The sequence below is a fragment of the Topomyia yanbarensis genome, chromosome 1 (assembly GCF_030247195.1).
Source record: "Topomyia yanbarensis strain Yona2022 chromosome 1, ASM3024719v1, whole genome shotgun sequence".
In the NCBI taxonomy this organism is placed as follows: domain Eukaryota; kingdom Metazoa; phylum Arthropoda; class Insecta; order Diptera; family Culicidae; genus Topomyia; species Topomyia yanbarensis.
This window is the reverse complement of record NC_080670.1, coordinates 180,640,310-180,655,411: the sequence shown is the minus strand read 5'-3', so window position 1 is coordinate 180,655,411 and position 15,102 is coordinate 180,640,310. Positions and strand designations below refer to the sequence as shown.

The following is a 15,102-nucleotide window of genomic DNA, read 5'->3' as shown; positions in this document are numbered from 1 at the left end:
AGACGAAAACACGCTATCGTTAATGTGTGTCGAGATATTCTCGTTTGAAAATAGCTCTTTTTCCAATGTTGATAACTTTTAATCGGCAAATCATTCGGTAAACAAATTAAAGTGCAAGCAAAGCACAACAAATGCTGGAACCATCAGATCTCCCTGAAGCGGCCATCCAGGAAATTACTCGAGTTAAAATAAAATAACAAGCGCTTTTTCTAGAACTAACGCAGCTCATGAACATTTTTATTCCCCCTCAGTCCTTTCACCCTTGGAGGATGCGGCATAGAGTAGCGGAGTTTATCCCAAAACCACGGATCGCCCCACTTGATGTAGGTGTTCATTTTGAGATAGGCCTTCAGTTCCGAATCCAACCGCTCAATATCCCCGATATCGCCATAGATGACGACAATCACCCGAACGCGCTTTTCAGCCATTGAGTTCAGATGTGCGGTATGAAACTCCATCCGACCCCAACCCGACTCCAGAAAGTTCGTCGATAGGACGACAATCGTTCGGCGCGAGTCGTCCACAGATTTGGCGATCTGAAATCATGTGTTTTATCATTTATTCCTTTTTGAATGGAGTAAAACTCACCTGCGACGGAATCAACTCCCCCGGAATCCAATCGCGAACATGCCAGCATGTCTTGAAATTCATTGGTTCGCTTTCCAACGTCGTCACCAGGTGATCCGTGATGAATTCCTCATCCTTGTGCGAGTAGGAAATAAACGCATCGTACAGCTTGTCCTTGTCCAGTTCCTCCTCCGATACGAACCACATACATAGATTGTGCTTGAACAGCCACACTTTGATCTCCATGTGGTAAATTGAAAATAGAATCATGAAAAACGCAGTCAACATGGCGAAAATTGACAGAACAACAATAACAACGGTGATGGTTGAGCTGATGCTTTCACTGCAAAGAGCGCCTACTATGATCGAAGCGAACTTTCGACCGTCTTCGCAGGTCATGTTTTCAAAATCTTTAACTTTTGTTGTGTTGAACATAATAAAACTCAAAAACTGAGTGGCGTCACAATCACAGTGCCAAGGGTTGCCGGAAAGCTTCAAACTATTCAACTCCTCGGAACTGATCAACTTTTTCACTGCTGACTGATTCAACGTGGTAAGACGGTTTCGTCTCAGATCTAGGACCCGCAAACGATTCGGTAGATTGTCACGTTCCAATGTCCAGATGCTGTTATTTTGAGCGTATAGTTCGGCCACTTGCTCATATCCGGTAAGATGTTCCGTGGTCGGTAACCTGGTGATGTTATTGTCTCCGATATGCAACTCAAGGAAATCGTACCCGAACAGGGTTGGTTTGGGCAGTGGCGGTACCTCGAAGAGTCCTCGCCCACTACAGTTGACGATAGTTGCGTGATCCAGCGGGCGAGTGAAGCAACTGCAACTGGCTGGGCATAGTTTTATGTCCGCATCGGGATGGTCCAGTGAACAGAGGAGTTTATCGGTGCGCACATTCTTAATTTTAATGTTGGAATGTTCCGCGGGTTCGCTACAGCGTAGTTCGTCAACTGAAAACTGAATTGGTTGGCGTTTGGAGTTCTGTACATGTTCGACGAATGATAGGATGTTACAGTCGCAGTTCAGTGGGTTTTCGTTGATGTCGACCAGGATCCTGACATCATCATTAGTTTTATTGTTCAGGTCGACGCTGGTAATGCGATTGTGGGAAAGATTTACGTGGATGTCTTGGGATATGAATTGTAAGTTTAGATAGGACAGGGTAGATATTTGATTGTAGCTTAGATCTAGTTCGCGTAGTTTCACGGTTTGGCTGTTCCAGTCACGAAATATTGTTGTGATGTTGTTGTTGCTCAGGCTTATAATGCGAAGATTAATGAGGTTCTGGAACGGGCTTCCGTTGTCGGTAATGTTTACCTCTTCCTGGATGATCAAGATTGAATCGTGAAAGGACAGCTGATTGTTTTGCATGGACAGTTCTTCCAGGGCGCTTGTCCTGCTAAACGTCAACTGATCAATAACGTAAAGGTAGTTGTTGTCTATCTTTAGTACTCTTAATTTTTCCATCGATTCAAATATATTTCTGTAATGACAGATTTTTGTTTTTCTATTTTTAGGTTGGAAAATCGAATTGGTTCAGAAATACTCACGCTGATAAATTACACAGACGGTTGTAGGACAACTGGAGCACAACCAGTTCCTTAGTGTTCTCGAACAGTCCGTCGGGAAGTATCTCCAGCTTGTTGAATGCCAAGTTCAGATCCTCTAAACGTAGCTGATCTTGTAGAAGCAGTTTCGGCACGGAACTAAGCTGGTTGTAACTGAGATCCATATACATTATATCTCTGGAACCGCGAAACAGTGAAGCTGGAAGGTTAGCAAAATTACACCGGTTGAGTATTACAGTTTTCAACTGGGTAAGATTGCCTAGAAAGTTTTCCGGAAGAGTTCGCAGTGGGCCTTGATTGCTGGACAAGCTGAATTCCTTGAGCTTACGGTTGTTGGATAGAAGTTGCTCCGGCATGACGGCGAATCGATTGAAACCAAGATTCAACACTGTCAGATCCGGTAGCAGGGTGAACACATCCGTGTTGAGCGATTCGAAAACATTATCGGAGATGTCTAGTTCTTCAAGAGTTTCAACCCCACGGAACGTGTCTTTGGTTATGCTATGAAGCTGATTGCGCTTCAAATTCAAGTAAAGCAACTGTCTTTGATCCTTGAACAAACCTGGCTTCAGCTCAGTGATCTGGTTGTCTGCAAGGTCCAGTTTAATCAAACTATTAAAATTAGAAAGTACCCTGCCCAAATCATTAGTGTTGCTACGTAGAACCAACCATCTGATATACGAAACATCTGCCATCTCCGGACTGGGCAAACTCAAAATATCCGGCATATTCTCGAAATGTTGCTGAAACAACAGAAACCTAAGATCTTTGCCGTAGTTCTGTAACCAGAACGTTTTGATATGTTCCATTCCAAAATAGCTGGTAACTGGACAGGGTATAATCTTCACCTGGGGCGTGGACCCAGGTTTCTCGTAGCACTGTATCTGTGCGAAGATTCCTGGTATTTTCACCGTAATTTCCGGATTGATTACGCTGTATAGACTCTCGTAATTGGTACTGGCGTACATGCAACTACAACCACTGGTGAGATTTGACTCCAGACAAGTGAACCACTGCTCGTTCCTGTTAGTGCCGCAGTCGGAATCGCTCGAGCTTGGTGTGGATACTTCTTCGTCGCAATAGTACGCTTCTATCACGTAATCGTAATGCTGCTGAGCTTCTCGCGGTATTGTGAACCCGAAATCTTGCGGTATCGTGAACCCCAAGTCGAAACCGAAAAACTGCGCTGATGAGCTTCCTAGAATGTGTGTCAGTAACACCATTTTAAATAGCAGTGCCATTTCAGGTCTCTTGTTTTAAAACAGTAGATGAATTTTTAAAATCTAGCCAAATTCATATCGTTGCAATCCAAGCGGTGCAAGCACACTGCTGGATCTTTCTCCGTTCTGGGTTGGCTGAACTGTGTGAGCTTGGAGTGTAGACAGAGAGGCTGCAAATATGCAAACAAAAAAACAAACAGATAACGTTAATTAGAACAGATAGATAAAGGATGCTTTCAACGATTGTATCTGAAAAGGGGGTAACTTACCAGCGACCAGCTGATCATCGGTACTAAACTAAGATGCGACAGGTTTTAGAAAGTTCGTCAATGTGAATTGAATTTTGCAACCCAATCCACGCTAGTCCTGTTCTCGATTTCGTGAGCTTCGAATTCCGCCCTTTTTGAAAATTGGTCTAACGTTTGCTTGTGCGATTTCTGACCGGTAAACTTGGGGATGATTAGCTTTCAAATAACACACATCTCATGCATACCTGTTCGGTCTACCGGCTATCTCGTTCTTATCAATGTATACAAATGATATCACATGCCAGATTGTTTCCTTATGTTGATCTTATTACTGGTGGAGAATACTGTTATCTGAATGAATCAGAATCTTCCATAGCTGCTCCTACGATGAACCGGTTGCATTGCATCGAGAAATAAGTATCGACATAGTACCCACTGGGTAGATTAAAAACTACCAACACCTTGATGGGTATAGTACTAGAAATGGTTATTAGGGTAGATGATCCCGTATTCCTTTTATTGGTTAAGGCATATGAAACCATCCGGTTAATTCGAAGGCATACCTTTTTCGTCGTAGGTCACGTAGCGGATTGCTTTGTACAGTCGGCCTAATTTTGTTTGCATTTGACTTAGCGTGTCGTAATTAAAAACATTTTTAATTTTGTTGAATTTTTGTTAGTAATACGATTTCGTAGGCCCGGCTAGGCTAGAAAAAAAATGTACCGCGCTACCAGCCGGTAACCAGCTCCGTCGTCCCGGTCCTGCTTTCGGTGGTCGATAGGGGATTTTTCGAACTCCCTTCTAAGGCGAGTATTTTGCTTGAAATGACGATTCGCTCCCTGAAAGCTTTCTGGGTTCTAGCATGCCACATCACGTCCTGGTAATATGCCGGGATGCTTGGCACGTGGCACTGACGGTTTGCGATTGTACTACCCATCGTCAGAGGGCTTAGGACGAAAATCAAGGACGTGTGCTAGGCTGTAACTGACGGCGACTACGATATTTACGTTCCGACAGAAACTTGGTTTGATGATCGTATCACATCGATGCCACTCTTCGGGGATTTTTACACGGTTTATCGAACGGATTGAAGCGATCGCAACAGCATTCAGGATCGTGGCTGGAGAGTTTTGATCGCTGTTTCTTCCACAATTATCTCCTGGTGTGGATAATACATCAAGCACTGACGCTGTTTGGACGAAGATTACTACGTAGATGACGATCTACTTTATTGGAGTCGTTTACATTCCTCCAGAAAAACGACTTGACTGCAATATTACGCACCATTTAGACCATTTAGACTCTGTAGAACGCACTTCTCACGCAGATGCAAACGATGTTGACGGAAAACTAGGACTAGGCAGACACATATTGATATGATCGAAAGGAAATGTGAAGAATCTTTTGTCTTCTGCTGGTAGGAGTTGGAAGGTCCATCCAAGTTTATGGTATGGTTGGTGTTAGAGCATAACTAATCATCATGTTTTGCCACCAGCACTGGCAAAACATTGTCCACAAATTGGTAGTGGATCATCAATTGTCAATTTTTAACTCTCATACATGATTCAACAGTCATTATTCAACTCAAACAAAACCATGCGTATTTCCCATGCACATTAAATGACCTGTGGATTAGTTCCGTAGTTGGTCAAATAGTCATACCAGAACCACACGCCCCCCCCCCCCTCTCTTTTTTATGTTTTGAAAAAAATGTTCGACAAAAATGTGCCTTATTTTTCAAAAGCATTCTCTAAATTTTGTTTGTAAAATATAGTTTCTGAAAATATTCAAGAAGTCCCTTGTAGTGAAACTCCCTCCCCAAGGTTTAGGGGTTTGACGGTATTGCAAACATCATCAAGCATCAATTGCTTTAAGATGGGTATTGCATTACGCCTCGATAGTGGTGCATCGAGGAGACCGAGAGGGCTAATGCGCCTTTTTTTATTTTATATGTTGCTTCATACTCTGCACCTGCGCATACCAACGCTAAACCACTGATCTATGCGCGGTGGTGTGGCCGACTGGCGGATCGACGTAGATTGACTTTAGCTGTGTGCCATATTTGCAAATACTGTTGTATTGGTGGTATTCGTGGACGGGGCTCACGGAGGGAGTCATTGTGTGTCCATTTATCGGTCGACTTCGTCATCGTGCATATACTAATTAAACTAATTTAATAAAGTAGAATAAGTAGAAACTCATTAGTTGTAGCTTTGTGATAATCTTAGTTTTCCGTACTAGTGTACAACTGTAATGTGCTAGTCGTATGTCTATCTATGTATGTGCTCGTCTGAGTATTTGTGACAGTTGGGTCAGGGAATGGATGCAGAACTGACGTATATGATAGAATAGTGGCTGATGCTTCTGGTGATCAATCCGAGCATTTGGTTCTATTCATTCGGGAAAGTCGGGTTAAATAAATTAGGGTAAAATTAATTTACCGACGCACGCGAGTCATCCATTCCCGGACAGCATAACATGATGAAAGTCTAACAGCATGCAATTGTCGTTAATGATAAATATACAATATTTGCTGCATTTAGATGAGTTTGATTGCATGTTACATATACTTTTCTATTCTACTTCATTAGTCTGTTTCTTTTGTACATCTATTTGATTTTCCATTATTTATGTATACCAAAATAGTATTGTTCAATTTGTACACTTCTAGTCAAGCTCTTTGCATCTTTTTTCTTTATTCGGCATGTTATGATTCCTTTTATTAATATATCTTTACTATACGCTATCTATACTCATATAGGTACAAACGCTCGTGGCCTTCGTGATAACACAAACCTGACCACAAACGCGACCACATATACTTACGCCTGCGATTTCGCCTACATGAAAACACCCCGGTAGTTAAGTAAACGTTGCATTTTTAAACTTCTAAACGCGGTCTCAAACATTAACTCACCACTCGCGCGATCATGAAACGGTCACGTCCGAAAGTTTTACCAGCCTGGACTAATGCCTTCAGTTGAACCAATCAAAAAAGTGACGCTCATATTCACTAAACAACACAACAACATCCCGGTGAATGTCTCAGCTCCTATAAATTTTCAAACGCGGTCTCAAGCGAGAACCTAAAAACTCCCGCACTCGCACGATCATGAATCGGTCACTTCCGGATGTTTCTATCCTTGATATCAGCAGACTAGGTCCATGCCTTCAATTGGATCATTCTAAAAAAGAAAGCTCTCATATCCACTGGACACCACGTTACATGGCGACATGACCGAGGTCTCTAGTGATATGGGGTAACTTATTCCCTGTCAGAATGTGAATTGTACACCAAAAACTAACTATCAGAATAAAGGTCCGCGTGACCATCCAAGAACGCACGCGTATATAGGAAATGCCACGGTTACAAAATCCAGTCTTGTACACGCGAAGTCACATTAACGCGAGCACACGTGACAAACATACGAACGCTTAAGCCCTTCGCGATTATCAACGCACACCTACGTTCGCGATCGCGCAAACTTGATAACACCCCGGTAATAAGGAGAACGTTTTAGCACTCACGAAGTTTCAAACGCTGTCTCAAACCTACAAACGTCCGTTTTCGCGTGCTCATGAATCGGCCACGTCCGGAAACCATTACTCTCTGTCCTAATAACTTAGATCCATACATTCAGCAGGACCAATAAAAAAATAAAGCACATATCCACTAGACAATACCGGGCACTCTAGTGATATGGAAGATCTCACACTCTTTTAGCATCTTAGCAGTGCACCAAAAAATAAAGTATTAGATTCACGGTCCGCGCGCGATTATCCAAGAACACACGAGAATATGCGAATGGCACACGGTTATAAAATAGAATTCATACACGCGAAGTTACATACACGTTAGAACACGCGACATACAAACGCACACGCGATCGAACACGTTAACGTACAAATGCTTGAGCTCTTCGCGATGATACACGCGATCGCGAGTCCCTACGCCCGCACATACCTGAACCGTACAATGAATATCACATTCAGAATCACGCCCCGCTACAATTGGCCTAATGCAGTGTTTTAGTGGGCGACATTGCCTGTCTCGTCTGCCAATTGTAGCATGTGATTCTGACGGGGAGCCCTTCCGAGAACCTAGCTCTACAGCTCCAGCAGGATAACTCTGAAAAAAAAGAAGTTCCTTGTAGTGAAACTTTGTGGAGTCTTATTTTTGGCGAAGCATTTCGTTCGTTTTTTATCGTACACCATTAGTGGGGTTCGAACAAGGTTTGCTTGCGGATCTTGGGAATCGTTATTTTCAAGATTCGTAAACGAATGCGGCATAGGTCTCAAAGATGAACTGATGCAAATGTGCAAAAAAGATATGTAAAATAAAGGAATGTACGTATGTGACAGCTGTATCGGATTATGTGAGTTGACGTTTTCCAAAAAAAGGAGACACGAAACGAAGAACCAATCCAAATTAAATAGTTCTGTAAACAGAAATAATTCACGCCGTTTTCCGGTGTGGCGGACGCCAAGCCAGGTAGTTTGTGAGTAGGCTAGATCCACCGCCAAAGATTACAAATAACAAACCAGTTGACGGCTGGTGGATGACATGCTATCTAATTATTTTCATTTCTGATTGGTTACCGCTAATTTTATGCACCGAGCCGCAAATTAGTTTGTACAGCTCCGCCATGCTAGTCACGAGGGTCAATTGGAACAAAAATCTCCTACACAGAGAAAAAAGCCCTTATCAGTGCTATTAAGCAACCAAGAATTAAATTTGAAAATGTTTTCCACCACCATCTATTATAACATGGAAAAATCGATTTTAAATCATCTGACCGAAACTCATTCCTGATTGGTTTCCGCTAGTTACAAGCTCCGACCCACAAATGTTGGACAGTTTTTGTTCGAATCTCCCTTTGACGATGGCAGTAAACTGATTTCACTTAATGACCTGCCCATTTGGCATCGACCGTGAACTGAACTGAGTACAAAATCGGGGGTCGTTTGCGAGTGCGGCATCATTAATGTGTTGCATTGACTACACCACACATATGATCGCTATGTCTAGATGCGGTACAGAACCGCTCGCGTTGCGTGCCGGTCTCCAGTTTCCTGTTGGCCAAAAACACCGTCTGCTGAGAAAGGGCTACTACATCGAACGTGTCGGTGCCGGAGCATCGGTCTCGTTTGCGCCTGTAATGGAATATCTCACCCCTGAAACATTGGAGCTGGTAGGAAACGCAGCCTGTGGAAACAAAAAGACCAGTCTCCCGTAAGCTGCAGCTGGCCATTCGATGTGACGAAGAGCTGAACAAATCACTCTCTGGTGTGTCTATTGTCCAAGATGGCCGCAGAATGGTATGCCCAACGCCCATACCATTCTGCTGCCAAAGCAGACCGAAGAGAATTAAATTGTTCTTTGTTGGCAGGTGAAACGATCCCGAGGAAAAGTTGGGACTCTAAAGTCGCCTCAATTCATGAGAACACTATATAATTCTAAAGGTATTTCTCTACTGAACACATTCGTGGAACATTGTAAGTTTGTGAAAATTCGCTGAGAAAAGTTATTAACTAAAGAAGCAGCATGACTTCAAAACAAGTGGATTTTATTATTAATCATAGTCCACGATCCTAGCATTTCTGAACATGTTCAGACCACTGTTACAGTAGGTCCTCCCGGATAGATGGAAGATTCAGAAGCTGGAGATCCAGCATCGTATCGGCCTATATGCCTGCTGGATACTCTTGGCTAACTTCTGGGAAAGGTTCAACAGGCTGGCGAACTACACTGAAAGTAGGAACAGGCTATCGCAGAGGCAAATGGGATTCCGGAAAGGGATTTTTATTAAAACCAAATTAAAAGTAAAATAAGTTCATGAACAATAATGGCACTCATATAGTGATGATATACTAGCGTCACTGTTAAATCAGTGGTACATATATGAAACACTTTATGTCAGATTGTCCCCAGGCTGGGCCGTTGCATGATCCGGATTCCTTCATGAAAATACAGGAATTTCCACGATCTCAAGGAATTGATCGTAAAATATTGTGAGTTCTATTCTAGCCATTATCGGATTTGTAGAAGTTGTGAGTTGTTCCGAGAACTCTATGGGAAATGTCGAAGTATCTCTACTGGCGCGCATACCATGCTATCTGAAGCATAAGAGAAATTATATACCACATCATAGATGATCGTCCTAACGTCCTAATGATGTATCATCAAAAATGCGTCAGAGAATCTTGTTTGGCAGCCTTCGACACAAGTTTGACCGTACAAACCAGTAACGCGGGTGACATCGTGTAAACTGTCTAATACGAATTGCCAATTTCCATAGCTTAATTTAATACAGGTAATACATAATGCAAAACTACTTTTTCAGGAATGGTTTCGATAAAAAAATTGGAAATTTTGGTTAAGTACGACGATTGTTCTTTGAAACTATCATTATTAAATTTTTTGTATCCCCATGAGTTAGCCGCCGATTTATCCTACCTACTTTCGGGTTAAGATATAAGTTTCTCAGAATATTACAAATTCGACGTTCAATAATAGTAAATATAAATGCGAATTCCACTCGTCAGTAATTCGTTTTGCCGTAGACAGATACAATTGGACGCGTATGATGCTACTGCAGGTTCGAGTGATTCTATCATTCGTAGATGAGCATAGGATCCAGCTCGGGTGCCCAAAATTAGAAATCTTCAGGATCTTTGGTTGATTCTTCGTATTAGCAAGTCGGGCTCGGATCGGGCTTCTCAAATTATAAATTTTCTAGTAGTTCGGGTTCAAGATTTACAAAATTTTACATTCTCGGGTTCGGGTTTTTCAATTCTAGAATATTTGGGCTTGGGTCGGGTTCTTCAATTTTTAAGCTCTCGGGTTCGGGATCGAAAAAAATGAAACCCGACCATCTCTAATTATCGCATGAAAAACTTCTTTTAACCACTCTATCGCACTCTGAAAAGCATGTAAATGTCAAATTTGTAAGTGCTTTAATTTGCTTTAACAATCAATCTAACAAACGGTTTAAGATATAGCATAGTGATGTGCACAGGTGCATTCCCCATCAAATCATTCAAATTCATTAGTTGGATGGGGGTGGTGGTACGAGCAACGAATCAAGGTTGTGCAGCGAGAGCCCTTTGGGGTTACGGAGGTCGAATCTGTGTTTTTGATGTCGCATGTTTTAGGGGTGCGTGGGACGTTGGGATCCGGTGTCGCCTTGAAGAGCTTTTTTTGGGTGTCGCCTTTTTTAGGCTTGGACGGTGTTTGGGTCAGGATGGGACTGGAGATAGAAGCATTTCTGAAAGTTTTGACATCGGGCAAAGGTTGAACTGAAGAGGAATTTTCTGGCTTTGCGGTGCCTCTTGATAGTGTCAAATTGGGCTCGTGTTTTGCCGGGGGACCTTTTTCGGAGTGGTCTGGCTTTTGCGGTGCGTCCGTTTTGAAAATTTAGGATGACAATTATTTTTTGGCACCCTACTATTGCGATCTCGTAAACATAGAAACGGCCCAGTATTAAGTCAACGTATCCTTATCCACGAATTTATAAGCGTGGTTTCATGCGCGAACATATAAATGCATATTCTCACACGATCACTTATCGCGCACGCCTGTAAGCCCCGAACCTCGGTCTTAGCAGCTTAGGTACATGCCTTCAATTGGACCACCCCAAAACAAATTGTACATAAGAATCACGGCCTTGCGAACATAAACTCACGCGAATATTCAAACAACCACACGGCTATACATACTGATTTCCACACGAAATTACATAGCCGCTAACACTCGCCGCATACAAAAGCTCACACGATCGAATACACGTTAGCATACATACAAACACTCGCGACCGTCGCGATAATACGAATCTGCTAGCAAACGCGAGCAAGCAATCGCGATCATTCATCATACCCCACAGGTCCTACCGCCTGGCGCTAGTTGCTCAGTTGGACCATTCCTACAAAAAAAACAAATTCATGCACCATCACCATAGCCGGAGTCTCTAGTTCTCTTTCAGCATTTGATTCGCAAACTCAAAATTAAACCTTCGAATCTAAGCCACACGTATGTTCAGAATATGATAATTGCATTGGAGTCTTTACAAACGAATTTATACACGCGAAATTACATACACGCTGACACTCGCAGCATACACTCGCTCGCTCACGCGATCATGTTAACATACAAACGCTCGAGCCCTTCGTGAACAACCCTGTCAATAAACGTGCAATCGTAGTTGAATACGTACGTGATCAAAGTAAAAAATACTCTCACACACAAACATTCAAAAAACCATACTTAAGAATACTCAAAAAACAAAATAGCTCCTGCAACAATGTTAAAAATTATATACTGAATTTGATACTAGATGATTTTTAGAAGCCCATGCGCGGATCTTTCTTGATATGCCGTCTGCCTACAATACTGTTTCGTGATCTGGCGTACGTAGTTTTCGCCAGATCTGATAGTAATTTATTGGTCGAGCTTGTTTACTCATTGCTCGAACCACCTGGGAAGTTTCATCTTTAGTGCGATATTTTTTATCAACGTGTTTGTACCCATGAATAGACGCATGGACACATCAATACTTAACATCAACCGCTACGGTGTAGTTTCACATAACAGGAATGTGACACATTGTTCTTTGTCTTCACACAATGTACAAGTGATCAAAAATCTGGCCGAATTAGAGCAGACTGGAGCACTGATTTTTAAGATAGAGTTATTTCACGATACATGATTCGTTATAATCATTGAGTGAGGTGCAAAACTACCAGTACTAATTTGGGGGGAATTATCAACGAATTACACAATTTTATGTGCCTAACCAACCTACCGACTTTCCGTAAAGGAAATTAATCACGTCCAAAACTGATAAACGTAAAATCATTTCTAATAGAGGCAATTTTAAGAATATTCCGAGCAAAAAAAATCTGAAGCTATGCAAAAGTTAGGCAAGAACTGAAACAATCCGTTCATCGTTTTTTTGAATAAATTCTTGCATTCGTCAGCAGCCGCTCACCTTCCTCAGCCACGGTCTTTGCAAGCTTATTCCACAAATTCTTCTTCCGACCAATATCACTGGTAACTGCTCCTTCATCTTCAGTTTTCTCTCCAGTATCGTCCAATATGTCTCTGATGGCCGAAACGGGGGACAATTTTGATTCCATTGTCGTTATACAATTGAAGCAAGCCTTTGCAGTTATGGATGCTGGCTAGATCCGGGCCATAACATAACTTGACTATCGTGGGACTTAATGAAGAGTAAAATCCGTTTTATATACTTCCGAATTTGTTAGTCTTATCAATCACAAAAATGCTGATTTTTTTGGCCACCGGAGCAATTCGCTTGCCAAATCATATTTTTTACGAGAATTTATTTGCGAAACCAAACTTTTATCTCCTCCCTCCCCTTAGGTTGACGGGTTTGACGGTATTGCAAACATCAAGCATATTTGTGTAAAGAACCTCTGACAGACAACTGCTTTAAGATGGTTATTGCATTACGCCTCGATAGTGGTGCATCGCGGAGACCGAGATTTTTCAATCCGCTAGCAGCTTGCAATCCCAAGTTTTATGTACAAACTATAGTGGATCTGATGAGTCAACATATAAAGTTGTACGAGTCTCATGGGTTGTAATATGTTATTGTCCTAAAAGGAAACAATTTAAAAAAAAGGTTTTTTTCAATAGTTTCGTTCCTATAAATAAAAAAGGGGGGGATAACCCATATATCCCCAAAGATCCCTATTGTCGTTAATGGTAAATAAATATTATTTCCTGGCATTTATACGCTAAGGGCACAAGACCTAACTTAAATTATGTTTTTAAACGCGCAAATCGGTTTAGTTCAATTTACCCTTTTTGGGAATTTATTACATAATACAAGGCTTTTGGTTCTTCTACCAAAAGACAATAGTTCGTTTTCGCTTTCTCGTAAGGACAGCACTCGGGACATGTGGCTTTAGGCGTTCACATATGTCGTGTGAACTGTTTGTGATTTTTTGTATCTAACTAGTGCTAATTTGGGTACTAATTTATATACATCGTCTAACTAGACACCCAGATGGTGCTAGTTACTGACGAGATTAATTCGAAACACAAAAAAAACAAAACTTAATTTGAGTTAAAGTAGTTTGATTGCATGTTACATGTGTGCATTTATTCTACTCCATTAGTCTTTTTTGATGTACTTCTATTACTTTGCTTTTCTACCACTCATGTATACCAAAAATAATATCAGTCAACTTATACGCTTCTACTTAATCTTTTTGCACCTTTTTATCGTTATTCTGCGTGTGATGATTCCTTTTATTACTATATCCTAAATTAAATTCATATTAGCACTCACTAAGACAATTAATTGCATATTCTCTCCAATACACTCACAATTTATCCCATTCCAAACGTACAAGCGCTCGTGTCCTTCGCGATAACACAAACCTTGGCACAAACACGAACATGCAATTGCAATCAGCAACACTTGCTTACACCCGCTATCTCGCCAACCTTAAAATACCCCGGTAATTAAGCGAACGTTGTAGCACCTATAAATTTATAAACGCAGTCTCAAGCATTACCCTTGGTTATAGCAGCCTAGATCCATGCATTCAGTTAGACCAATCGAAAAATAACGCTCATATTCACTGGACGACCCGTTCCATGCCTAGTGATATGGGAGAACTCACTCTCTTCTATCATCTGAGCACAGAAAATTAAGTATCATCCGCGGTCCGCGCGCGATTATCCAGGAACCCACGCGAATATGTGAAAGGACACACAGTAATGAAATAGAAGAATTTATACACGCGAAGTTGCATACACGTTAGCACACGCGACATACAAACACCCACGCGATCGAGCACATTAACGCACAAACGCTCGAGCTGTCACCTTCTAAAGCACCTACCATAGTTAAAGAGTCCGCCCACTCATTGCCCGAAAAATGGAGCAATGAGAAGGGACCCAAAACCAAGGTAATCGGGAAAGCACTGACGAACTCCAGTATTTTTTCCCAGAAAATACGTAGAGTCGAACGAACAGCCTTAATGGAACGGAGACTCTCCGAAACGATGAAGTAATGGTCTATGGATAAAGTGTCAATGACCCTAAGGGTCCATAGAATAACAGCTAGTTCTGCGGTAAGTCGAAGCTGAGTTTGTAGGAAGTGATTAACTTTTGATTAAAAATGGACGGATCGAGCGTATCTACCACAAAGCGATAGGCAAACAACGATACTGAATTCTTTCGAAATGTATATGGTGAGTACCCCACCATGTTCCGGTTATTGTGCGAAGAAAATGTATCCTTTGCTGACATTTCTGTTTCAGAGGTTTGGCAAAGCTGTATTATTGTGCAACATGAGGCCAACCTATGCCGCCATTCACCTCTGATACAGAACACCTATCCCTTACCTGTCCGCGGTGCCACCTTTTGCCGATTTTGCTTGCACCGGGGGCTGGGTCGGATTTTGGCCTGAACCGCTGTCAGTTCATACATTTTGCAAGCTGTTGGGGTTGGAG

The 15,102-nt window shown here is 41.9% G+C and overlaps 1 protein-coding gene across 1 annotated transcript in view; it reads right to left on the bottom strand.

The window, feature by feature from the left end:
• Nucleotides 1-204: 204 nt before the first annotated feature.
• Nucleotides 205-15,102, bottom strand: part of LOC131676112 (uncharacterized) — a 171,091-nt gene continuing 156,193 nt past the window's right edge. The window contains exons 8-12 of the mRNA XM_058955236.1: nt 12,603-12,715; nt 3,473-3,537; nt 2,130-3,397; nt 589-2,062; nt 205-536 (exon numbers count right to left, since the gene is read on the bottom strand). Coding sequence (XP_058811219.1) covers nt 216-536; nt 589-2,062; nt 2,130-3,397; nt 3,473-3,537; nt 12,603-12,715 — 3,241 coding nt within the window. The 3' untranslated portion in view covers nt 205-215. The remainder of the gene's footprint in view (nt 537-588; nt 2,063-2,129; nt 3,398-3,472; nt 3,538-12,602; nt 12,716-15,102) is intronic.